Genomic DNA, 25,282 nt, shown 5'->3' on the forward strand with positions numbered 1-25,282 from the left:
GCTGCCTGGCCTGCTGTGATTTTCCAGCCCCACTCAAATCTAGACTCTGCTCAGGTTCTCAATCAATCTTTGTCCACATAGTAAAACCTGGGCAACAGTCAGGCTTGGCTGGAAGGAGAGATTTGAGCAGTGTCCAATTCAATGCTATACTATTGCTGGATCCCTCCCAACCACCACCAACTCCACTGTAAAGCTGGGACTTACTGTAGCAAGGCTCCTGGTCGCTGTCCTGAAAAATAAAAGAGATGAGAGACAAGGTGACATTTCCTCAGTTTGTTACTTTCAGCCCCACAGCTGAGTCTGTTAATCACAATCCTCCGCACCATCAAGTGTATTCACTCAATAACTCCTCACCCCCAGGGCACTGACACAAGATCCTGTGACACCAACCCCACATTTCTGACCCACCAAAAAACCACATCAGTAGCTATCCCGCTGGAGAGTAAAACAATACAACTGGGCAGATCTCCTGTTCAATCTCCTGGAAGGCTGATCTTACGCCAATCATCAACATCAGTGAACAATTCATGTGATTAGTTGTCAACGACATTTCAGTTACAGAAAAAAAAACTGCAGATGCTGGAATCCAAAGTAGACAGGCAGGAGGCTGGAAGAACACAGCAAGGCAGGCAGCATCAGGAGGGAGAGGGACACAGCAAGGCAGGCAGCATCAGGAGGGAGAGGGAACACAGCAAGGCAGGCAGCATCAGGAGGGAGAGGGACACAGCAAGGCAGGCAGCATCAGGAGGGAGGGGGAACACAGGAAGGCAGGCAGCATCAGGAGGGAGAGGGACACAGCAAGGCAGGCAGCATCAGGAGGGAGAGGGAACACAGCAAGGCAGGCAGCATCAGGAGGGAGAGGAACACAGCAAGGCAGGCAGCATCAGGAGGGAGAGGGAACACAGCAAGGCAGGCAGCATCAGGAGGGAGAGGGACACAGCAAGGCAGGCAGCATCAGGAGGGAGGGGGAACACAGCAAGGCAGGCAGCATCAGGAGGGAGAGGGAACACAGCAAGGCAGGCAGCATCAGGAGGGAGAGGAACACAGCAAGGCAGGCAGCATCAGGAGGGAGGGGGAACACAGCAAGGCAGGCAGTATCAGGAGGGAGAGGGACACAGCAAGGCAGGCAGCATCAGGAGGGAGAGGAACACAGCAAGGCAGGCAGCATCAGGAGGGAGAGGAACACAGCAAGGCAGGCAGCATCAGGAGGGAGAGGGAACACAGCAAGGCAGGCAGCATCAGGAGGGAGAGGGACACAGCAAGGCAGGCAGCATCAGGAGGGAGGGGGAACACAGCAAGGCAGGCAGCATCAGGAGGGAGAGGGAACACAGCAAGGCAGGCAGCATCAGGAGGGAGGGGGAACACAGCAAGGCAGGCAGTATCAGGAGGGAGAGGGAACACAGCAAGGCAGGCAGCATCAGGAGGGAGGGGGAACACAGCAAGGCAGGCAGCATCAGGAGGGAGAGGGAACACAGCAAGGCAGGCAGCATCAGGAGGGAGAGGGTACACAGCAAGGTAGGCAGCATCAGGAGGGAGAGGGAACACAGCAAGGCAGGCAGCATCAGGAGGGCGGGGGTACACAGCAAGGCAGGCAGCATCAGGAGGGAGAGGAACACAGCAAGGCAGGCAGCATCAGGAGGGAGAGGGACAGAGCAAGGCAGGCAGCATCAGGTGGGAGAGGGACACAGCAAGGCAGGCAGCATCAGGAGGGAGAGGGACACAGCAAGGCAGGCAGTATCAGGAGGGAGAGGGAACACAGCAAGGCAGGCAGCATCAGGAGGGAGAGGAACACAGCAAGGCAGGCAGTATCAGGAGGGAGGGGGAACACAGCAAGGCAGGCAGCAGCAGGAGGGAGAGGGACACAGCAAGGCAGGCAGCATCAGGAGGGAGAGGGACACAGCAAGGCAGGCAGTATCAGGAGGGAGAGGGAACACAGCAAGGCAGGCAGCATCAGGAGGGAGAGGAACACAGCAAGGCAGGCAGTATCAGGAGGGAGGGGGAACACAGCAAGGCAGGCAGCATCAGGAGGGAGGGGAACACAGCAAGGCAGGCAGCATCAGGAGGGAGGGGAACACAGCAAGGCAGGCAGCATCAGGAGGGAGGGGGACACAGCAAGGTAGGCAGTATCAGGAGGGAGAGGGACACAGCAAGGCAGGCAGTATCAGGAGGGAGAGGGACACAGCAAGGCAGGCAGTATCAGGAGGGAGGGGGAACACAGCAAGGCAGGCAGCATCAGGAGGGAGGGGAACACAGCAAGGCAGGCAGCATCAGGAGGGAGGGGGACACAGCAAGGCAGGCAGCATCAGGAGTGAGAGGGACACAGCAAGGCAGGCAGCATCAGGAGGGAGAGGAACACAGCAAGGCAGGCAGCATCAGGAGGGAGAGGAACACAGCAAGGCAGGCAGCATCTGGAGGGAGAGGGACACAGCAAGGCAGGCAGGATCAGGAGGGAGAGGGACACAGCAAGGTAGGCAGTATCAGGAGGGAGAGGGACACAGCAAGGCAGGCAGTATCAGGAGGGAGGGGGACACAGCAAGGCAGGCAGCATCAGGAGGGAGGGGAACACAGCAAGGCAGGCAGCATCAGGAGGGAGGGGGACACAGCAAGGCAGGCAGCATCAGGAGTGAGAGGGACACAGCAAGGCAGGCAGCATCAGGAGGGAGAGGAACACAGCAAGGCAGGCAGCATCAGGAGGGAGGGGAACACAGCAAGGCAGGCAGCATCAGGAGGGAGAGGAACACAGCAAGGCAGGCAGCATCTGGAGGGAGAGGGACACAGCAAGGCAGGCAGCATCAGGAGGGAGGGGGACACAGCAAGGCAGGCAGCATCAGGAGGGAGAGGAACACAGCAAGGCAGGCAGCATCAGGACGGAGAGGGAACACAGCAAGGCAGGCAGCATCAGGACGGAGAGGGAACACAGCAAGGCAGGCAGCATCAGGAGGGAGAGGAACACAGCAAGGCAGGCAGCATCAGGAGGGAGAGGGAACACAGCAAGGCAGGCAGCGTCAGGAGGGAGAGGAACACAGCAAGGCAGGCAGCATCAGGAGGGAGGGGGAACACAGCAAGGCAGGCAGCATCAGGACGGAGAGGAACACAGCAAGGCAGGCAGCATCAGGAGGGAGAGGGACACAGCAAGGCAGGCAGCATCAGGAGGGAGGGGAACACAGCAAGGCAGGCAGCATCAGGAGGGAGGGGGACACAGCAAGATAGGCAGCATCAGGAGGGAGAGGGAACACAGCAAGGCAGGCAGCATCAGGAGGGAGAGGGAACACAGCAAGGCAGGCAGCATCAGGACGGAGAGGAACACAGCAAGGCAGGCAGCATCAGGAGGGAGAGGGACACAGCAAGGCAGGCAGCATCAGGAGGGAGGGGAACACAGCAAGGCAGGCAGCATCAGGAGGGAGGGGGACACAGCAAGATAGGCAGCATCAGGAGGGAGAGGGAACACAGCAAGGCAGGCAGCATCAGGAGGGAGAGGGACACAGCAAGGCAGGCAGCATCAGGAGGGAGAGGGAACACAGCAAGGCAGGCAGCATCAGGAGGGAGAGGGACACAGCAAGGCAGGCAGCATCAGGAGGGAGGGGAACACAGCAAGGCAGGCAGCATCAGGAGGGAGGGGGAACACAGCAAGGCAGGCAGCATCAGGAGGGAGAGGGAACACAGCAAGGCAGGCAGCATCAGGAGGGAGGGGGACACAGCAAGGCAGGCAGCATCAGGAGGGAGAGGGAACACAGCAAGGCAGGCAGCATCAGGAGGGAGAGGGACACAGCAAGGCAGGCAGCATCAGGAGGGAGAGGGAACACAGCAAGGCAGGCAGCATCAGGAGGGAGAGGAACACAGCAAGGCAGGCAGCATCAGGAGGGAGAGGGACACAGCAAGGCAGGCAGCATCAGGAGAGAGAGGGAACACAGTAAGGCAGGCATCAGGAGGTGGAGAAATCAACGTTTCAAATATAACCCTTCTTCAGTCCTGAAATTTCGTTATACCTAAAACACCAATGTCTCTACCTCCTGCTGCTGCCTGGCATGAATTTTAAAAAAAATTTGCATTCAGATTGAAACATGAACTGTGTTTTGCAAAACCAGGGAAAGTCAGCAGCGTCTCTGTGAGAGTGAAACACAGTTCATGTTTCAATCTGATTGCAAATTTTTTTAAAAATTCATTCATGGAATGTCGCTGACTGGGCCCAGTATTTATTGCCCTGTCCCTAGTTGCCCCTTGAGAAGGTGGGGGTGAGCTGCCTTCTTGACCCGCTGCAGTCCATGTGCTGTGGGTTGACCCACAGGGAGGGAATGCCCTGAGGGAGGGAATTCCAGGATTTTGGCCCAGTGACACTGAAGGAATGGTGATATATTTCCAAGTCGGAATGGGGAGTGGCCCGGAGGGGAACATGCAGGGGGTGGTGTTGCCATGTGTCTGCTGCCTTTGTCCTTCTAGATGGAAGTGGTCATGTGTTTGGAAGGTGCTGTCTGAGGATCTTTGGTGAATTTCTGCAGTGCATCTTGTAGATAGTACACACTGCTGTTACTGAGTGTCGGGGGGGGGGGGGGGGGGGGCGGTGGGGTTGGACAGAGTGGATGTTTGTGGATGTGGTGCCAATCAAATGGCTGCTTTGTCCTGGATGGTGTCAAGCTTCTTCAGTGTTGTTGGAGCCACACTCCAACCATTTCTTGATATCACGTGGAGTGAAATGAATTGGCTGGAGCCTGGTATCTGTGAGGCTGGGGAACCACTGGAGGAGGCCGAGATCGATCAACCACTTGGCATTTCTGGCTGAAGATTGCTGTGAAAGCTGCAGCCTTATCTGTTGCCCTGATGTGCTGGGCTCCTCCATCATTGAGGATGGGGATATTTGTGGAGCCTCCTCCTCCAGTGAGTGATTAATTGTCCACTACCACTCCTGACTGGATGTAGCAGGACTGCAGAGTTTAGATCTGATCCGTTGGCTACGGGATTGCTTAGCTCTGTCCATTACTTGATGCTTCCACAGTTTGGTCACTTCACTAGGTTGGCATTTCATCTTTCAGGTCTGCCTGGTGCTGCTCCTGGCATGCCCTCCTGCACTGTCCATTAAACCAGTGCTGATCCCCTGGTTTGATGGTAATGGTTGAGTGGGGGATATGCCGGGCCATGAGGTTACAGATTGTACTGGAGCACAGTCCTGCTGCTGTTGATGGCCCACAGCACCTCATGGATGCCCAATCTTGAGTTGCTAGATCTGTTCAAAGTCTGTCCCATTTAGCACGGTAATAGTGCCACACACCATAATGGAGGGTATTCTCAATGTGAAGGTGGGACATTGTCTCCACAAGGACTGTGCTGAGGTCACTCTTACCCATACTGTCATGGAGCACTGCATTCAGAATTAAGACCTATCACTGGCAATTATTGGTTTTAATTTTTACAAAAACTAAATCATCAAAATAGTCACTTATACATAGAACATAGAACAGTACAGCACAGAACAGGCCCTTCAGCCCACAAGGTTGTGCCGACCATTGATAATCATGTAAGATAAACCTAATGTACAAACCCTCAAATTTCTGTGACCATATGCATGTCCAGTAGTCTCTTAAGTGTCCCCAATGACCTCGCTTCCACAACTGCTGCTGGCAACGCATTCCATGCTCTCACAACTCTGCGTAAAGAACCCGCCTCTGACATCCCCTCTATACTTTCTGCCAAACCGCTTAAAACTATGACCCCTTGTGTTAACAATTTCTGCCCTGGGAAAAAGTCTCTGGCTATCAACTCTGTCTATGCCTCTCATTATCTTGTACACCTTAATTAGGTCCCCTTTCCTCCTCCTTTTCTCCAATGAAAAAAGTCCGAGCTCAGTCAACCTCTCTTCATAAAATAAGCCCTCCAGTCCAGGCAACATCCTGGTAAACCTCCTCTGAACCCTCTCCAAAGCATCCACATCTTTCCTATAATAGGGCGACCAGAACTGGACGCAGTATTTCAAGTGCAGTCTAACCAAAGTTTTATAGAGCTGCAACAAGGTCTCACGGCTCTTAAACTCAATCCCCCTATTAATGAAAGCCAAAACACCATATGCTTTCTTAACAACCCTGTCCACTTAGGTGGCAATTTTAAGGGATCTATGTGCCTGTACACCAAGATCTCACTGTTCCTCCACACTGCCAAGAATCCTGTCTTTAATCCTGTACTCAATTTTCAAGTTCGACCTTCCAAAATGCATCACTTCACATTTGTCCAGGTTGAACTCCATCTGCCACCTCTCAGCCCATCTCTGCATCCTGTCAATGTCCTACTGCAGCCTACAACAGTCCTCTATACTGTCAACGACACCTCCAAACTTTGTGTCGTCTGCAAAATTGTTAACCCATCCTTCAATCTCATCATCCAAGTCATTATTAAAATTTACAAAGAGTAGAGGCCCAAGGACAGAGCCCTGTGGAACATCACTCACCACTGACTTCCAGGCAGAATACTTTCCTTCCACTACCACTCACTGTCTTCTGTTGACCAGCCAATTCTGTATCCAGACAGCTAAATTTCCCTGTATCCCATTCCTCCTGACCTTCTGAATGAGCCTACCATGGGGAACCTTATCAAATGCCTTGCTGAAGTCCATATACACCACATCCACCGCTCGGCCCTCATCAACCTGTCCAGTAACATCCTCAAGGAACTCAATAAGGTTTGTGAGGCATGACCTGCCCCTCACAAAGCCGTGTTGACTGCATTTAATCAAGCCATGCTTTTTCAGATGGTCATAAATCCTATCCCTCAGAATCCTTTCCAACACCTTGCAGACGACAGACGTGAGACTGACTGGTCTGTAATTGCCAGGGATTTCCCTATTTCCTTTCTTGAAGAGAGGAATTACATTTGCCTCTCTCCAGTCCTCAGGTACGACTCCAGTGGAGAGCGCGGATGCAAAGATCTTCACAAGTGGCGAAGCAATCGCATTTCTCGTTTCCTAAAGCAGCTGAGGACAAATCTGGCCCGGTTCTGGCGACTTGTCAATCTTAATGTTTGTCAAAAGTTTCAGCCCATCAGCTTCCTCTATCTCTATCTGTTCCAGCATGCACACCTGCTCCTCAATGGTTTCATTCACTACAAGGTCCTTTTTTTTATTAAAGACAGAAGCAAAACACCCATTTAGGGCTTCCCCTACCTCCTCAGACTCTCTACACAAGTTCTCTATGCTATCCCTGATCGGCCCTACTCTTTCTTTAATCATTCTCTTATTCCTCACAAACGTGTAAAATGCCTTTGTGTTCTCCCTAATCCTTCCTGCCAAGCCTTTCTCGTGCTCCCTCCTGGCTCTCCTCAGACCATTTTTGAGCGCCTTCATCACCTGCCTATAATCCTCTAGAGCTGAGCAAGACCCTAGCTTCCTCCACCTTCTGTAAGCTACCTTCTTTCTTTTGATGAGAAGCTCCACCGCTCTCATCATCCAAGGTTCCTTTATCTTATCCCTTCTTGCCTGTCTCAGAGGTACACATTTGTGCATCACTCGCAGCAACTGTTCCTTAAACAGTCTCCACATGTCTATAGTGCCCTTTGCATGGAACAATTGCTCCCAGTCCATGCTTCTCAACTCACATCTGATAGCATCATAGTTTCCTTTTCCCCAATTAAATATCCTCCCATTGTGCCTGCTTCTCTCCTTCTCCACAGCTATGTAGAATGTGAGGCAGTTGTGGTCACTATCACCAAAATGCTCTCCCACCACAAAATCTGACACCTGCCCTGGCTCATTGCCGAGCACCAAATTCAAAATGGCCTCTCCCCTCGTCGGCCCTGTCAACGTACTGAGTTAGGAAACCCTCCTGAACACACCTTACAAAAACAGCTCCTTCCAAACCATCTGCTCGAAGGAGGTTCCAACCAATATTGGGAAAGTTAAAGTCACCCATTACAACAACTCTACTACGTCCACACTTTTCCAAAATCTGCTGACCTATGCTTTCTTCAATCTCCCTGCTGCTATTAGAGGGCCTGTAGTAAACCCCTAACGAGGTGACTGCTCCCTTGCTGTTCCTAATTTCCACCCATACCGATTCGGTAGGCAGACCCTCCTCGACAATGGAAGCTTCTGTAGCTGTGATACCCTCTCTGATTAGCGGTGCTACACCCCCTCCTCTTTTCCCCCCTCCCTATTCTTTTTAAATGCTCTAAACCCACTTGAGAGTAACATCAGGAAAAACGTTAATAAAATATGCTGAATCATCATAAAATCTTAACAGCAGTTTCAATAATGACCTGCTACTAACGATTCCATTGCCTTCCTGTTCAGGTCTCTCTGAGTCTTGACTCATATCATTTAGATCACTCCCAATACACAGGAACTCACTAGAAAAGGGTAAAATACTGAGTGGTCAGTATTCAACAGTCATAGAGGCATACAGCATGGAAACAGAGTGCTCGGTTCACAGCACTAACCAGTTAAGACTTCACAGTGTCTAACACTGCCTAATCAGTGCGGTCCCCAACTCACAGCCTGTTAAACATTAAATGTTACTCCTGATGCCAGGTGGGTTTATAAAGGTACTTGTGTTCTTTATTTTTAATTCCATTAAGTAAAACAAGAGGAACTTGAATGGTTGACCTGTAGATTAAGGGTTTACTTGCCCTGGTGATCTGCACAGCAACATGAACTATCCAGTCAATGTCATCACTCAGAGTTACCACCTCTAACCACATCAAAACATAAATAAACAACAAAGAACACAGAAGAACAATATGGCGTGGATTTTGCAAATCAACTATTCATTATACTAAAACTTACATTTTGTGACTTGTTATCATTTGGAGCCTTGGGGAGAAAGGAAAAAATGAAAATGACCATAAATTATCTGAATCAATCATAAATATAATCACAAAATCATCGGTCTGAACTATAAAGACTAACAGTGAAATTGCCATGGTCCCAGAGGGCCATAGGGCTCCCCTCTCATAAGAGAGACAGACAGACAACTGGTGGGGTTTAACCTGAAGGTCACCATGCCTCAGATAAGGGGAGAGGTTGGGAAGGAGAGTCCTTCATGGTAACCTCAGCTGGTGTGGGGTTTGAACCCACACTGATGGTATCACTCTGCACTGCAAACCAGCCATACAGAACACCCAGCTAACCCAGAACTACATTTAAAAAAACCCGGTTTTACTGAAACATTCCGGCAGAAATATTCAATTCACCGCCTCCTCATAAGGTAATAGCTTTCAACGTAATGAAATCTGCTTCAAGAGAAATCCTATCATGATATCCCCTCATCGCGATATCCCCCTCATCGCGACATTAAAAAGAATGTGACTTACCAGAAGCTTCTCCTCTTTCTCCAGCCATTTTTTATCCTCTAGCATCTCTCGTTGCTGTTGTCTGATCCGCTCCTGAAGTTTGGCTTGTTCAATTTCCCGCAGTTTTTGAGCCTCCTCTTTAATGTTGATCTCACCAATAAGATCAGATTCCTGTAAGACGCAGGAACCTGCTCAGGGTCATGCAACAAACAGCCAACAGCCAAACATTTTCAGTTGAGTTTGTTGTGTCTCATTAAGGTCCCCCCACAGAGTTACATGTTCTCCATGTGAGAAGGAGTGAGACTGATTCAGAATGGATTCATGGACAGGATGGTGCACTGCTGATCAAGGACCAGCAATAAAACCTTTCCACATGCTACAGCCTCAGCCCCTCAACACAGAGACTAAGAGTAAAGTACCTTCAGTTCTCCCCTGCCAATTACCCCCGGCCAGTTTCACATACCCTCACTGCCATTGAATACCATCAAATTTGATTGTCCGTCATACCCCCACAATTACCTCATGACCTTCAATGGTTTTAGCATTTATGTCCAAAAATATATCCCTTTCTTAAACATAGTCAATGACGTGGTGTGCCCACAGCCTTTTGTGGGAGAAAGTTCCCACAAAAGTTCGTCTGAGTGAAGACATTGCTCCTCAATCCAAAATATCCCTATCCAGTATCCAGAAATTTTGACCCTTTATTCTAGACAGCCCCTCCATCCCAGTACATCAGCATTTACACCTAATGCCTCTCCTGACTCAGTGGCCTGTTAGACCATAAAACATAGGAGCAATAAAGGCCATTCAGCCCCTTGAGTCTGCTCCACGATCAGCCTTGAAGATAGTTACTGGGCCCGAATGAGGGTCCGTCTGGATGTTTGCTGGGTGGGCGATGCTGGATTAACCACTCAGTGTGAACCCACCTCATCCTTGTCCATTTGATGTCACACTGCTTAGTCTTAGCCCCACATTGCCTGGATCACCAAATGACCTGACCCCCCCCAAATCAAAGTCAACAGCATCTGGACCCTCAGTCTGAATCCCCAGTGTAGAAATCAATCAGCATCTGCCTTCGTTTTGACCCAGCCAGCCAGGGAAAGGCAGATACAGAGCCTGGTGTTAAAACCTAATCACATATTAAAGGACATCTCTGTTCCTGCCTCAGATGTGTCAACATCACAAACTAATCTCCAGACTCTTCCAACGTTTCTATGGAGGATATTTACCAAACTGGATGCGAGCTGGTGAGATGTTAATCCTGAAAACTTGCAAAAAGGAATAAGTTGAAGATAGGGGTCTTGAATATTTTAGGTATTGGTCTGAGCAGCTTGTTCCTCGGGAAGGAAGATTGTTTTCAACACTCCCCTGGAAAGCAGTGGTGTTTGTAGTTTATATGGATTTTACCCCGTGGTCTCTCAGTGTCAATTCCCCCTGTCCAGCCCACATTGTATGGAGCATGCTCAGTCCATTGTATTCCCTCCTTTGCTGCAGTGATTCCCATTCCAAATCTCCCATCATGGGGGATGGGACCCTGGTCTACCTCCCAGTCTGATCGCTGCAGAATCCCAAAGCTCATCTTTCAGATAGTTCCATCTTATTGACATCCCTCACTGTGTAAGGATCCCTGACACAACCCACAAACCCCAGGACCGGACACACAGGCGTCTGGTATATTATAAAATTTACATCTAACAAATATGAATATTCTGTTATACTGATGTGCGTTATGTTTGGAAAGCTGTAATTCCGACATTTTTGATACATATCAAAGATTCCTCCTTTGGAAATCCAGGGAGCTAGTTGTGGAATGGTTTCTGCTGAGTTCGGAATCTCTAGCGAGGATTCAGTCAGAAGATGATTCCCCAGGTCTGGCTTGTGTGTTGACCTGTCAGGGAACTGGATTGCAGGATGTTCAGCTCTTGGTGGTGGACAGTGTTGTCGTTGTTGATACGAGTGACAAAGCAGATTTTGGCTGAAATCCCATCTCCCGTTGGCCCTGACATTGTTACAAATCCTGCGTCATCTGGAGGTCAATGCGAAATGAGCTTGTGATTTCTCTGAAGTGTAAGTCTGTGCCTGGGACTCAAATCTAGAATGTTCGGAGTCAGAACTAGGTGTTCCTCGCTGAGGGACACCTGCAGCCTGCGATAGGTTTGATTAGAATGTAAGAAATAGAGGGAGTCCACTCAGCTCCTTTGATCCTGCTCCACATTCAGTCAGATCATGATCGATATGATTCTGGTCTGAGAGCACTTTGATGCTTAAAGTGATTAGTCATTGTATGTTTGAAGTCCTCTTTGAATGAAATCTGACTGCTAATGTTAATGTTTAGCCCTTTCCTCCTCCTGATGTTCAGAAACCATCCACTCCTGGCTCCCAGGCTGACACTGAAGGGATGCTGCACTGTCAGAGGTACATCCAGCTCAGAGCAGACATGACACTGAGACTATCTGCTGTCCCAGCACAATCAGCAAGATCCCGTGACAATGCGAGAGGGGCCAACAATTATCTCTAATGAACACCACCAGCACAGACTGTGATCACCCTAGTGATTGTGGGATCTTGCTGTGCAGATGATAGCCACTGTATTTCCTACACTGCTTTTAAAGTGACTGCATTTCATTGACTTTGGGATGCTACAGGATGTGCCCTGGTTATAATTGCAAGTCAGTTCACACAGCAACATTGACACTCTCTCCCCACCAAGTCTGAACAAGACTCAGCTTTGGACAGAGGAAGATGAACAAAGCATTGTTAAACACAAGCAGGGTGCTCTTACCCGGACACTGAGACGCCGGAACTGCTTCTGAGGGGAGGTTTTGGTGGAATCACCAGGGGCTTCTTCACTTGGAGAGCAGGGGATATGTGGTGAGCTGACACACAGAGACTCAGGAACCTGGGCATGTCAGACAGACATACAGAAAATACAGCGGTCAGCAAGACATCAGACAGGCAAAGCACATGGCACAGGGCAAGCCAGCAGTGACCAGCTTCTGAAACTGGGAGGTATCAGAGCTCTAAGCATCAATGGGACATCATGTAGCTGCAGCATCATCGAACAGAGCACCTGAAAGCAAAGACTAAACAAGCACACACATTAAAACATGACCAACAGTGCAGACTGCCTCTGGATAAACTCATGGAGTGTTGGACAGACGGTAAGGACAAAGAGCTGTCCAGCTGATCTCCAAAGAAACTTTCACCAGGAGAGGAGGTGGCTGCTCCAATCACACCATGATCAGGAAATCTCCAAAACTACCTCTTTCAGTCATGTGAGGCTGATCCTTGCCTTCTGCGATAATCTCTCTCCCATGGTTCAAAACCTGGCAAAGCCCTCCTCCTTGTAAATCCTGAACAAGCTCGGGACTGTCATTATATTATCAACTACTCACTCACCTGTCTACGTTCTTTCACCCAAGTTCCTTCACTGTCACTGGGTCAAAATCCTGGAATTCCCTCCCTCAGGCCATTGTGGGTCTACCTACAGCACATGGACTGCAGTGGTTCAAGGCAGCAGCTCACCCCCACCTTCTCAAGGGGCAACTAGGGGCAGGTAGTAAATACTGGCCCAGACAGCAATGCCTATGTCCCAAGAGTGATTAAAGGAAAGGTCTTTCTCTAATAGTTCCACAAAATTGAGCTTCTTACTTTGGAGAACCCTCTCTTTCGTACTGGAACCAATGCCTGACATTCCCTTGTGCTTTTATGTTTCTTGCTATTTTATATTCAGATTCTATACTTGCTTTCTTTATCCATTTCTTGGTCTTCTTTGAAACTTAAAGCTCTCCCAGTCCTCAGGTTTACAACATTTTTGGCAACTTTATAAGCCTCTTTCTTTAACTTATTGCTATCTTTAATTTTCTTTGTTACAAATGGCTTTCTCATTGTTCTTGTTGGACATCTTTGACTGAAGGAATGTATGTTTTTACTTGAAAATCAATTAGTAATTATTTAAATGTTAACCATTGTATATCCACCATAAAGCTGTTTAATGTACATTTCCAATTCATCATAACAAACTACCTCCTCATACTTTCACTATTACCCTGGTTTACATTGAAGACCCTAACTCTGATTTAACCAAATTGTTACAAACTTTATGGAAAATTCTCTCATTCTATGGTCACTGTTCCTGAAAGATTTCTTCGCAGCAAGATTATTAATTAGTTCTTTGTCATTGCACAAGACTAGATTTAAAATACCCAGTTTCTGGATTAGAGCAGTGCTGGGAAAGCACAGCAGTTCAGGCAGCATCCGAGGAGCAGGAAAATCGACGTTTCGGGCAAAAGCCCTTCATCAGGTTCTGGCATCTGCAGTCATTATTTTTGCCTAGTTACCTAGTTAAAATACCCAGTGCGTTAGTTCCTCAACATATTGAATCAGAAAACAATCAGCAGTCAGGAATTCTTCCTCCACAAGAGTGGTTCTCATCAGATATAGATTGATTATAACATGGCCCTTGGTGCATGGATCTCTAAGCTCCTGAGTTTTGAGTTATACCATACCTCATGTTATCTCTATGTTTTGTGATGTATAAACCAGCCCCAACAGTGTCCTTTGATACTGATCCCATCTCTTATCATCAGGACCACCTCACCATTTCCCTCCTAAAAAGCCTTTCATAGTCAGTTTCCAGCCGGCAGCCTGAAATCACAGGCCCTTCCCCTTCTCCCACTGCTATCATTCTCCTTCACATAGACTGCTTTAAACTCAGCCTTTTTCACACAATTCTGCTCTGGTTGATTCTGGGATTTGTTTTTGCTAGATCCGGATTTGGATCATATTACTCACAAATCCATTCATTCATTCATACACACACACACAACACACACAACACACACACACACACACGTTTACACAGTTTCAAACTCACCAGCTCTCTCACACTTATATCATTCACACACTCCCACACACACTCGTGTCCACTTCCTTACACATCTCTCAATCTCACTAATTCATGCACTGACTCATGCACTCACTCAGTCTCACGTTCATACACACACTCACACACACTTTCACACACCCACTCACACTCACTGACTGCCAGCCACACACGCTCTTTCATACATACACTTACTGTCAAACTCTCACACTCATATTCACACACAGACACACGCACTTTCAATCTTAACTCACCGTCACATGGGGAGATGATGATGTACCAGTGGTATTACCACTGAACTATTAGCCCAGCGACACAGCTAATGTTCTGGGGACCTGAGTTGTAATCCTACCATGGGTAGATGGTGGATTTTAAACTCAATAACAATTTGGAATTAAGAGTCTAATACTGACCATGAAACCATTGTCAGGCAAAAACCCATCTGGTTCACTAATGTCCTTTAGGGAAGGAAAACTGCCGTCCTAACTCAGTCTGGCCTACACCTGACTTCAGACCCACAGCAATGTGGGTGACTCTTAGCTCCCCTCTGGGTAATTAGGGATGGGCAATAAATGCTGGCCCAGACAGTGATGCGCATATTCTGTGAACAAATTGAAAGAATGTTGACTCCCACACCCTGGGTTAAAGGTGTGGGACCATCAGCTCAAGGCATGCGAATACACGACCAAATGGCTGTCTGCTGGGACCAATATAAAATACACCCTCCCCAGCCTTACCTCCCTGCAATACAGAACACAATAATCTCACTGAGCTATAGCTGGTGCTGTTCCACATTATGTTTCACACTAACTGTGACACATTGGTACCTACTTGTACATGGAGCCCCGGATTCAGAAAGGAAAAAGGAGGCGACTTCCCAGTAACTACCTTTGATCTTGCTGGCTGGAACAGAGGGTGATAAGAGCTGGATTAATGTCAGATATGCAAACCGACAGCTCAGAGACTGTCCCTTTCAACTAAAATCCAGTCCGGACAAGAACAGCAACAATCTCCTTACTCAAACTAAAGTGATCATTAAGGCCAGGGATTCAACTTCAGGTTATATGTCAACATGGTCAGCATTGTAAAATAAACCTTCATCGTCATGGAAATATATTGGATCTCAAGCCAACACAGTCAGGCAGCCTCAGGTTCAGCATGAAGAGGTGAGTGTGTGCACCTCTGTATGGGGTCTATGGGGATTGTGTGATTGGGATACAGGGCTCTGTGGGGATTCTGTGATTGGGATACAGGGCTCTGTGGGGATTGTGTGATTGGAATACAGGGCTCTGTGGGGATTGTGAGTTTAGAATACAGGGCTCTGTGGGGATTGTGTGATTGGGATACAGGGCTCTGTGGGGATTGTGTGATTGGAATACAGGGCTCTGTGGGGATTGTGAGATTAGAATACAGGGCTCTGTGGGGATTGTGTGATTGGGATTCAGGGCTCAGTGGGGATTGTGTGATTGGGATACAGGGCTCTGTGGGGATTGTGTGATTGGGATTCAGGGCTCTGTGGGGATTATGTGATTGGGATTCAGGGCTCTATGGGGATTGTGTGATTGGGATTCAGGGCTCTGTGGGGATTATGTGATTGGGATTCAGGGCTCTATGGGGATTGTGTGATTGGGATTCAGGGCTCTGTGGGGATTATGTGATTGAGATACAGGGCTCTGTGGGGATTGTGTGATTGGGATTCAGGGCTCTGTGGGGATTGTGTGATTGGGATTCAGGGCTCTGTGGGGATTGTGTGATTGGGATACAGGCTCTGTGGGGATTGTGTGATTGGGATACACGGCTCTGTGGGGATTGCGTGATTGGAATACAGGGCTCTGTGGGGATTGTGTGATTGGGATACAGGGCTCTGTGGGGATTGTGAGATTAGAATACAGGGCTCTGTGGGGATTGTGTGATTGGGATACAGGGCTCTGTGGGGATTGTGTGATTGGAATACAGGGCTCTGTGGGGATTGTGTGATTGGAATACAGGGCTCTGTGGGGATTGTGAGATTAGAATACAGGGCTCTGTGGGGATTGTGTGATTGGGATACAGGGCTCTGTGGGGATTGTGTGATTGGAATACAGGGCTCTGTGGGGATTGTGTGATTGGGATACAGGGCTCTGTGGGGATTGTGTGATTGGGATACAGGGCTCTGTGGGGATTGTGTGATTGGGATACAGGGCTCTGTGAGGATCGGATGTTACTGGCTACACATCACAACAGTAATTAATCCAAATCCAAACAACAGAAAGGAGGTTATAATCCCTGCTTTGTTGTCTCACATTTTACAATCTAAATTGAGCTCATGCCCATTGGGTGACTCAAGAGGTCGATATGGGAATGAGGGACAATTCTCTGTCTGTACACAGTGTCTGGGTGAATAAAAGACCGGGATGTAGTTTATCAGCTAGTGTTATCTTTTAATGCTTGGTCTTGTATTATAAATGGCACATGAATTTGATTTTGTGGATTTAGGAATGTGGGCCAAATTGGGAGAGCACACAGCTGTAAACCAAGGAGACTGTGGAAGGGGTTACTCTGTTTTTAAAGCAAAGTTACTGCAAACCATTGTGAGTTAAGTGTAATCTTTAGATCATTTATGGGCAGCATGGTGGCTCAGTGGTTAGCATTGCTACCTCATAGCACCAGGGTCCCAGGTTCGATTCCACCCTTGGATGACTGACTGTGTGGAGTTTGCACATTCTCCCTGTGTCTGCGTGGGTTTCCTCCGGGTGCTCCGGTTTCCTCCCACAATCCAAAGATGTATAGGTTAGGTGAATGGGCCATGCTAAGTTGCCCGTAGTGTTAGGAACATTAGTCAGAGGGGAATGGGTCTGGGTGGGTTACTCTTTCAGAAGAGAGCAGACGATGAGGAAGGCAGAGAGGAGACACGTGCAAGAGACCCCGGGGGAAGTACCTGTCAGGAACAAGTTGAACCTTTTGGAAACAGTAGAGACAGATGACACTGCCAGTCCACAAGGCGGCCAGGTCTGTCAATCAAAAGTTGGCGTGGAGGCAGAGCGGAAGAGTCGGACATCGCACAGAGCCGTGGTAATAGGGGACTCCATAGTGAGAGGAACTGACCGGGGTTTTTGTGGCAGCAGGTGGGACTTAAGGATGGTGTGTTGCCTTCCTGGTGCCAGAGTTAAAGATATCACAGACAGAGTGCAGGAAATCCTCAAGGACGAAGGTGAAGGGCCAGAGGTGGTGGTACATGTCGGCACAAATGACGCTGGGAAGAAGAGGAGGAACATACTACAGCGGAACTTCGGAGACCTAGGAACAAAGCTGAAAAGCAGGACGTCCAGGGTGGTTATCTCCGGTTTGCTTCCAGTTCCTCAGGCTGGTGAGGCCAGGAACAGGGAGATAATGGACTTGAACTTGTGGCTGGGGAATTGGTGCAGGAAGCAAGGATTTAAATTCTTGTATCACTGGGGTATGTTCTGTGGTAAGCATAAATTCTACAAGAGAGACGGTTTGCACCTTAAAAGGTTGGGGACCAGCATTCTGGCAGGCAGGTTTGCTACTGCAACACAGCTGCGTTTAAACTAAGTAGCGGGGGGGAGGGGACAAACTGGATGTTTAAGAAGGAAATTGGAGGGAAAGTTAGAACAAGGGAAGTCAAGAAAGACAATGGAATCAATGGAGCAGAAAACTCAAAAAGGGATCATGGTGTAAGGTTGAGTGAAGTAGGAGTTGATGGGAAGGGTGAGGGCAGTAACAAATTAAAAATACTATACATGAATGCACGAAGCATTAGACATAAGATGGATGAGCTTGAGGCTCTTTTGGAAATTGGTAGATACGATATTGTGGGGATAACGGAGACGTGGCTTCAAGTGGACAGGGCCTGGGAAATGAATATTCAAGGCTACACGTGCTATCGTAAGGACAGACTGACGGGCAGAGGGGGTGGGGTGGCCTTGTTGGTAAGGGATGATATCAGTCCCTTGCACGGGGGGGACCTAGAGTCAGGAAATATCGAGTCAGTGTGGATAGAGCTGAGAAATTCACAGTGTTGAAAGACCCTCTTGGGAGTTATCTACAGGCCCCCAAACAGTAATCTGGACGTCGGATGTAAGTTGAATCAGGAGCTGAAATTGGCCTGTGCCAAAGATGTTACTACAGTTGTTATGGGGGATTTTAACTTGCAGGTAGACTGGGAGAATCAGGATGGTATTGGGCCACAAGAAAGAGACTTTGTGGAGTGCCAACCGAGATGGATTCTTAGAACAGCTGGTGCTGGAGCCTACCAGAGAGAAAGTATTGTGCAACGAACCAGAATTGATCAGGGACCTCAAAGTGAAGGAGCCATTGGGAAGTAGTGACCATAATACAATAAGCTTCAATCTGCAATTTGAGAGGGAGAGGGTACAATCAGAAGTGACAATATTTCTGTTGAATAAAGGGAACTATGGAGCTATGAGGGAGGAGCTGGCCAAAGTTCAATGGTGCAATACCTTAGCAGGGATGACAGTGGAGGAACAATGGCAGATATTTCTGTGTATAATGCAGAAGATGCAGGATCAGTTCATTCCAAAAAGGAAGAAAGATCCCAGGAGGAGGCATGGGTGGCCATGGCTGACGAGGGAAGTTAAGAAACATATAAAGTTAAAAGAGAAAAAGTATAACATAGCAAAGATAAGTGGGAAAATGGAGGACTGGGAAGCTTTGAAAGAACAACAGAGGATTACTAAGAAGGAAATACGCAGAGAAAAAATGAGGTATGGAGGTAAACTGACCAAAAATATAAAGGAGGATAGTAAAAGCTTTTTTAGGTATGTGAAAGGCAAAAAAATGGTTAAGACTAAAATTGGGCCCTTGAAGACAGAAACAGGGGAATATATTACGGGGAACAGAGAAATGGCAGAAGAATTGAATTGGTATTTCAGATCTGTGCTCACTGGGGAAGACACAAGCAATCTCCCTGAGGTAACAGTGGCTGAAGGATCTGAACTTAAGGGAATTTATATTTGCCAGGAATTGGTGTTGGAGAGACTGTTAGGTCTGAAGGTTGATAAGTCCCGGGGCCTGATGGTCTACACCTAGGGTACTGAAGGAGGTGGCTCGAGAAATCGTGGATGCGTTGGTGATTATTTTCCAGAGTTCGATAGATTCAGGATCAGTTCCTGCGGATTGGAGGGTGGCTAATGTTGTACCACTTTTTAAGAAAGGTGGGAGAGAGAAAGCAGGAGATTATAGACCAGTTAGTCTGACCTCAGTGGTGGGAAAGATGCTGGAGTCTATTATAAAGGATGAAGTTTCGACACATCTGGATAGTAGTAATAGGATAGGTCAGAGTCAGCATGGATTTATGAAGAGGAAATCATGCTTGACTAATCTTCTGGAAACGTTTTTGAGGATGTAACTCTGAAGATGGATGAGGGAGATCCAGTAGATGTAGTGTACCTGGACTTTCAGAAAGCTTTTGATAAAGTCCCACATAGGAGGTTAGTGAGCAAAATTAGGGCGCATGGTATTGGGGGCAAAGTACTAGATTGGATTGAAAGTTGGTTGGCTGATAGGAAACAAAGAGTAGTGATAAACGGCTCCATTTCGGAATGGCAGGCAGTGACCAGTGGGGTACCGCAGGGATCAGTGCTGGGACCACAGCTTTTTACAATATATATTAATGATCTAGAAGATGGTATTAGTGATAACATTAGCAAATTTGCTGATGATATTAAGCTGGGTGAAATGTGAGGAAGATGTTAGGAGATTACAGGGTGACCTGGACAGGTTAGGTGAGAGGTCAGATGCATGGCAGATGCAGTTTAATGTGGATAAATGTATGGTTATCCACTTTGGTGGCAAGAACAGGAAGGCAGATTACTACCTAAATGCCGACCTAGAGGATACAGCTTAAAAATACAGGGTAAAACATTTAGGACAGAGATGAGGAGAAACTTCTTCACCCAGAGAGTGGTGGCTGTGTGGAATGCTCTGCCCCAGAGGGCAGTGGAGGCCCAGTCTCTGGATTCATTTAAGAAAGAGTTGTATAGAGCTCTCAAGGATTGTGGAATCAAGGGTTATGGAAATAAGGCAGGAACAGGATACTGATTGAGGATGATCAGCCATGGTCATATTGAATGGTGGTGCAGGCTCGAAGGGCTGAATGGCCTACTCCTGCACCTATTGTCTATTGTCTCTTCGGAGGGTCAGTGTGGACTTGTTGGGCCGAAGAGCCTGTTTCCACGCTTTAGGGAATCCAGTCAAAAAAAAACTCTCTCTCCAGTGCTCTGCCGGATGTAATGGTCTCAATCTGATACCTTTGGCGGGGCCTCGTTCACAGTGTTCTGGCCATCGGGCATCCTGATAGTGGCACGGCGCTGTGTCCAATATCTCCGCTCCCTCTGCTGTTCCACTTCCACTTGGTGAATGTCACTGTAACAGGAAGGAGTGTGAGCAGGAACAGGAACAGTGGTCAACAATCCACTCATAGACACAATGCCCATTGGGCACAGCTACTGAGGATATCACAGGCAGCAGCTGGCCATTCTGCCCCAACAGCCTGCTGGCCCATTGGGCTGGATCATGGCTCAACTTCCAGGGAATCATCTTGTGCCTGCACTATGCATATCTCCCTGATAACCACAAACAGCAGCATTGACCAAGGTACCACCCCCCCCCCCCAGCGCTCTGTGTTACTGACTGTATCTCTACTGATGTTAATCCAGCTCCCTCACACTGTCACTCAGTAACCCCTCTCCCCCCCAGCGCTCTGTGTTACTGACTGTATCTCTACTGATGTTAATCCAGCTCCCTCACACTGTCACTCAGTAACCCCTCTCCCCCCCAGGGCCCTGTGTTACTGACTGTATCTCTACTGATGTTAATCCAGCTCCCTCACACTGTCACTCAGTAACCCCTCTCCCCCCCAGGGCCCTGTGTTACTGACTGTATCTCTACTGATGTTAATCCAGCTCCCTCACACTGTCACTCAGTAACCCCTCTCCCCCCCAGCGCTCTGTGTTACTGACTGTATCAGTTACTGATGTTAATCCAGCTCCCTCACACTGTCACTCAGTAACCCCTCTCCCCCCCAGTGCCCTGTGTTACTGACTGTATCAGTTACTGATGTTAATCCAGCTCCCTCACACTGTCACTCAGTAACCCCTCCCTCCCCCCAGCGCCCTGTGTTACTGACTGTATCAGTTACTGATGTTAATCCAGCTCCCTCACACTGTCACTCAGTAACCACTCCCTCCCCCCAGCGCCCTGTGTTACTGACTGTATCAGTTACTGATGTTAATCCAGCTCCCTCACACTGTCACTCAGTAACCCCTCTCCCCCCCAGTGCCCTGTGTTACTGACTGTATCAGTTACTGATGTTAATCCAGCTCCCCCACACTGTCACTCAGTAACCCCTCTCCCCCCCAGTGCCCTGTGTTACTGACTGTATCAGTTACTGATGTTAATCCAGCTCCCTCACACTGTCACTCAGTAACCCCTCTCCCCCCCAGTGCCCTGTGTTACTGACTGTATCAGTTACTGATGTTAATCCAGCTCCCTCACACTGTCCCTCAGTAACCCCTCTCCCCCCAGTGCCCTGTGTTACTGACTGTATCAGTTACTGATGTTAATCCAGCTCCCTCACACTGTCACTCAATAACCCCTCCCTCCCCCCAGCGCCCTGTGTTACTGACTGTATCAGTTACTGATGTTAATCCAGCTCCCTCACACTGTCACTCAGTAACCCATCTCCCCCCCAGCGCTCTGTGTTACTGACTGTATCAGTTACTGATGTTAATCCAGCTCCCTCACACTGTCACTCAGTAACCCCTCTCCCCCCCAGCGCTCTGTGTTACTGACTGTATCAGTTACTGATGTTAATCCAGCTCCCTCACACTGTCACTCAGTAACCCCTCTCCCCCCCAGCGCTCTGTGTTACTGACTGTATCAGTTACTGATGTTAATCCAGCTCCCTCACACTGTCCCTCAGTAACCCCTCTCCCCCCCAGGGCCCTGTGTTACTGACTGTATCAGTTACTGATGTTAATCCAGCTCCCTCACACTGTCACTCAGTAACCCATCTCCCCCCCAGCGCTCTGTGTTACTGACTGTATCAGTTACTGATGTTAATCCAGCTCCCTCACACTGTCACTCAGTAACCCATCTCCCCCCCAGCGCTCTGTGTTACTGACTGTATCAGTTACTGATGTTAATCCAGCTCCCTCACACTGTCACTCAGTAACCCCTCTCCCCCCCAGCGCTCTGTGTTACTGACTGTATCCATACTGATGTTAATCCAGCTCCCTCACACTGTCACTCAGTAACCCCTCTCCCCCCCAGTGCCCTGTGCTACTGACTGTATCAGTTACTGATGTTAATCCAGCTCCCTCACACTGTCCCTCTTCTCTGATAGCTGGATGGTGAGTGTATTCGTTACTCTGTGTCAGTTGTTGGTTGTATTTTCGGGACAGTCTTCGTACCTTAATTGACAGACTATCTCTGAGAACCTCGGCCTTTCCCGGGGTTCATACGTCCAGCAGCGGGTCATCAGGGTGTACAGTGTTGGCGGACACAGCTCTGGTTTTGGAAGCCTATCTCCTCGCTCTAAAATTCCGATCACATCCCGGTTCTCCAGCCAGAAGAAGGGCTGCTTTCCAAAGCTGAGAATTTCCCACATGCAGACACCTGGAGGGAAAGGGGAGTGAAGAATGTGAGGTGCAGGCACACGCTCCCTGGACAGTAACAGACACCAAGTCGCAGTGAAGTGACGCAGAGAAACAGGAACCAACCGCACAATGGGCAGGGCCCAGGCACCAACTGGTGGGTTGCTGGATCCAATGGTGTTGTTGCAGGTGGTGGGTGATGTTGGTGTTGAGTTAGAGTCAGGTCTGGTATTCAGCCTACAGTGGGGAGACACTGGGTGAGGTGGGGGGTTTGGTGGGTTGGGGTGATGACAGGGGGAACAGAAGACTGGAACGTGAAAGATGTGACACACTGATTCAAGAAAACCTCTGAGCTCAGCCCTTGTAGTGACCTGCCGTCCATCAACAGGTGGGGGTCAGAATTGGGGGTGGGTGGGTGAGGATCGGGAGGTGTGTGTGGGAGGATCCGGGAGGGGTGTGGTGGGGATCCAGGGGCTGGGGGTGATGGTGGGGATCGGTGGGGGGGTCTGGGTTAAATGTTTGAATTTCACAAGTGAACACCATCGCCCAGCATCCCTTTTCCCATGATTCACTCTTTAAGGGGCATGGGGGTGGCTGGCAAGGCCAATATTCATTGTCACTCCCCCAATTCCACCTCCCCCCTCCCACATCTCTGATTGGTCTGGATCTGAGTAACCAAGTCAGCCATTTCGGGGGTGAGGGGGGGAGAATACAAGTCAGACAGCTGTGGGTGTGCAGTCACGTGTAGAGCAGACTGAGTAAGGATAGCAGGTTTCCTTCCCTAAAGGACATTGGTGAACCAGATGGTGTGTTGTGACAATGATGATCATTATGAAGTTCATTATTACTGAAACTAGCTTTCTATTCCAGGCTTATTCACCAACTTTATATTCTCCAAGCTGCTGTCGTGGGAATTGAACCCTTGTCTTTTGAGCATTAGGCTAGGCCCCTTGGTTACTAACATGAGCACACTGCCAAAATCTACCTCCGTGCAGAGGCAGGGACTTGGACATGCCCGGCTGTGCTAACATTTATTCCTCATCCCTAGTTGCTCCTTGAGAAGGTGAGGGTGAGTTGCCTTCTTGAACCGCTACAGTCCATGTGCTGTGGATTGACCCCAAATGCCCTTAGGGAGGGAATTCCAGGATTCTGACCCAGCAACACTGAAGGAATGGCGATATATTTCAGTGGAGGAGGTAGGGAAGGGTGGTGTTCCTTAAGGGGTGAACGAAACATTCAGGACCTGGGGGAGTTTTCACAAGGCAGAAGATGGAGTGGATGTTTCTGGTTTGTGGGGTGACTGTTTAAAACCCACTGAAAACCACAAGGGGGTGAAACCTCTTCTCTCGGAGGGCTGGGATTCCTTGAAGGTGTTGATAAAGGAAGTGGAGGAAGCGGTTGGAACATTGTCAGGCCAGAGGAGGATAGATTCTTGTGAAGCAAGGTGTTTGTGGGGAGAGGGGGCTGTGGGGTGGGGATGGTGAAAGGTTATCGAGGGAGACAGGAATGTGGATTGGAAATTCCAATTAAAGCAGCCATGACCTTATTGAATGGTGGAGTGGGCTCAAGGAGCTGAATGGCCTCCTGCTACTCCCTGCTGAGAGGTAAGGCATGCTGGGAATCTGGATTTATTCTCGTTGGAGGCTGAGAGGAGATCTGACTGGAGGTAGATAAGAGCAGGTAGGCAGAGCAAAGCCTCTGCTTACACAGACAGGGGGGGGGGTGGGAAACAGAATTCACTTCCTGGGCCAAGGGGCTGTGCGAAGTGAGGGTGATGTTCTTTATGCAGTGTGGTGCGCTGGGCAGGGAAAAACAGAACCATCCTTTCGAGAGAGAGAGATCCCAAAGGAACAAACTGACTGGGAGACGGGGGATAGAACGGGGAACAGGAACTGACTGAATCACTCAGTGGGGAGACCGCATTCCAGTAGATGGGTCGAATGGCCTCTTTCTGTACCATCACAGAACCATACAAGGCATAAGAGGCCCTTTGGCTGATCAGGTCTGCGCTGCTAGAATGACAACAAATCAACATTTGCCCCACTTTCCGGAACACTTGGCCTAGTCTTGAATATCGTGACGTTCCAGTTGCTCATCCAAGTACTTTCGACAAATGGAGAGGTTTCCCACCTCAACCAACCTCCCAGGCAGTGCATTGCAGACTGACATCTTGGGGGTGAAAGGATTTTGCCTTAACCCTACTCTTCAACCTCTGCCCTTCACCTGACAATTAAGCCCCTTGTTATTGACCCTTCAAATAAGGGGAACTGCTGCTTTCCATCCACCCTGTCCATGCCCCTCATAATCTTCTACCCCTCTGAAGGTCCCCTCTCAGCATTCTGCACTCTAAATAAAACAGCCTTAACTGATCCAACCTCTCTTCATCGCTGAAATGTTCCATCCCAGGGACCATCCTGGTGAAGTTCCTCTGCACCCCCCCATCCTTCCTGTAGTGTGGGGACCAGAACTGCACACAGTCCTCCAGCTGGGGCCTGACCAATGTCCTGTCCTGCCC

The 25,282-nt window shown here is 48.9% G+C and overlaps 1 protein-coding gene across 4 annotated transcripts in view; it reads right to left on the reverse strand.

The window, feature by feature from the left end:
- Positions 1-25,282, reverse strand: part of LOC122552545 (protein-tyrosine kinase 2-beta-like) — a 186,278-nt gene that overhangs the window by 12,900 nt on the left and 148,096 nt on the right. For 2 of the 4 annotated variants that reach the window (XM_087991024.1, XM_087991023.1), the window contains exons 21-27: positions 22,585-22,789; positions 20,422-20,536; positions 14,984-15,055; positions 12,050-12,166; positions 9,289-9,438; positions 8,762-8,788; positions 204-229 (exon numbers count right to left, since the gene is read on the reverse strand). In XM_087991024.1, the coding sequence (XP_087847150.1) occupies positions 204-229; positions 8,762-8,788; positions 9,289-9,438; positions 12,050-12,166; positions 14,984-15,055; positions 20,422-20,536; positions 22,585-22,789 (712 nt within the window). The remainder of the gene's footprint in view (positions 1-203; positions 230-8,761; positions 8,789-9,288; positions 9,439-12,049; positions 12,167-14,983; positions 15,056-20,421; positions 20,537-22,584; positions 22,790-25,282) is intronic. The other 2 variants (XM_087991025.1, XM_087991026.1) reach the window with 2 other exon arrangements.

The sequence above is a fragment of the Chiloscyllium plagiosum genome, unplaced genomic scaffold (genome assembly GCF_037043375.1).
Source record: "Chiloscyllium plagiosum isolate Xiang-an unplaced genomic scaffold, Cpla_swu_hap1 HiC_scaffold_10, whole genome shotgun sequence".
In the NCBI taxonomy this organism is placed as follows: Eukaryota; Metazoa; Chordata; class Chondrichthyes; order Orectolobiformes; family Hemiscylliidae; genus Chiloscyllium; species Chiloscyllium plagiosum.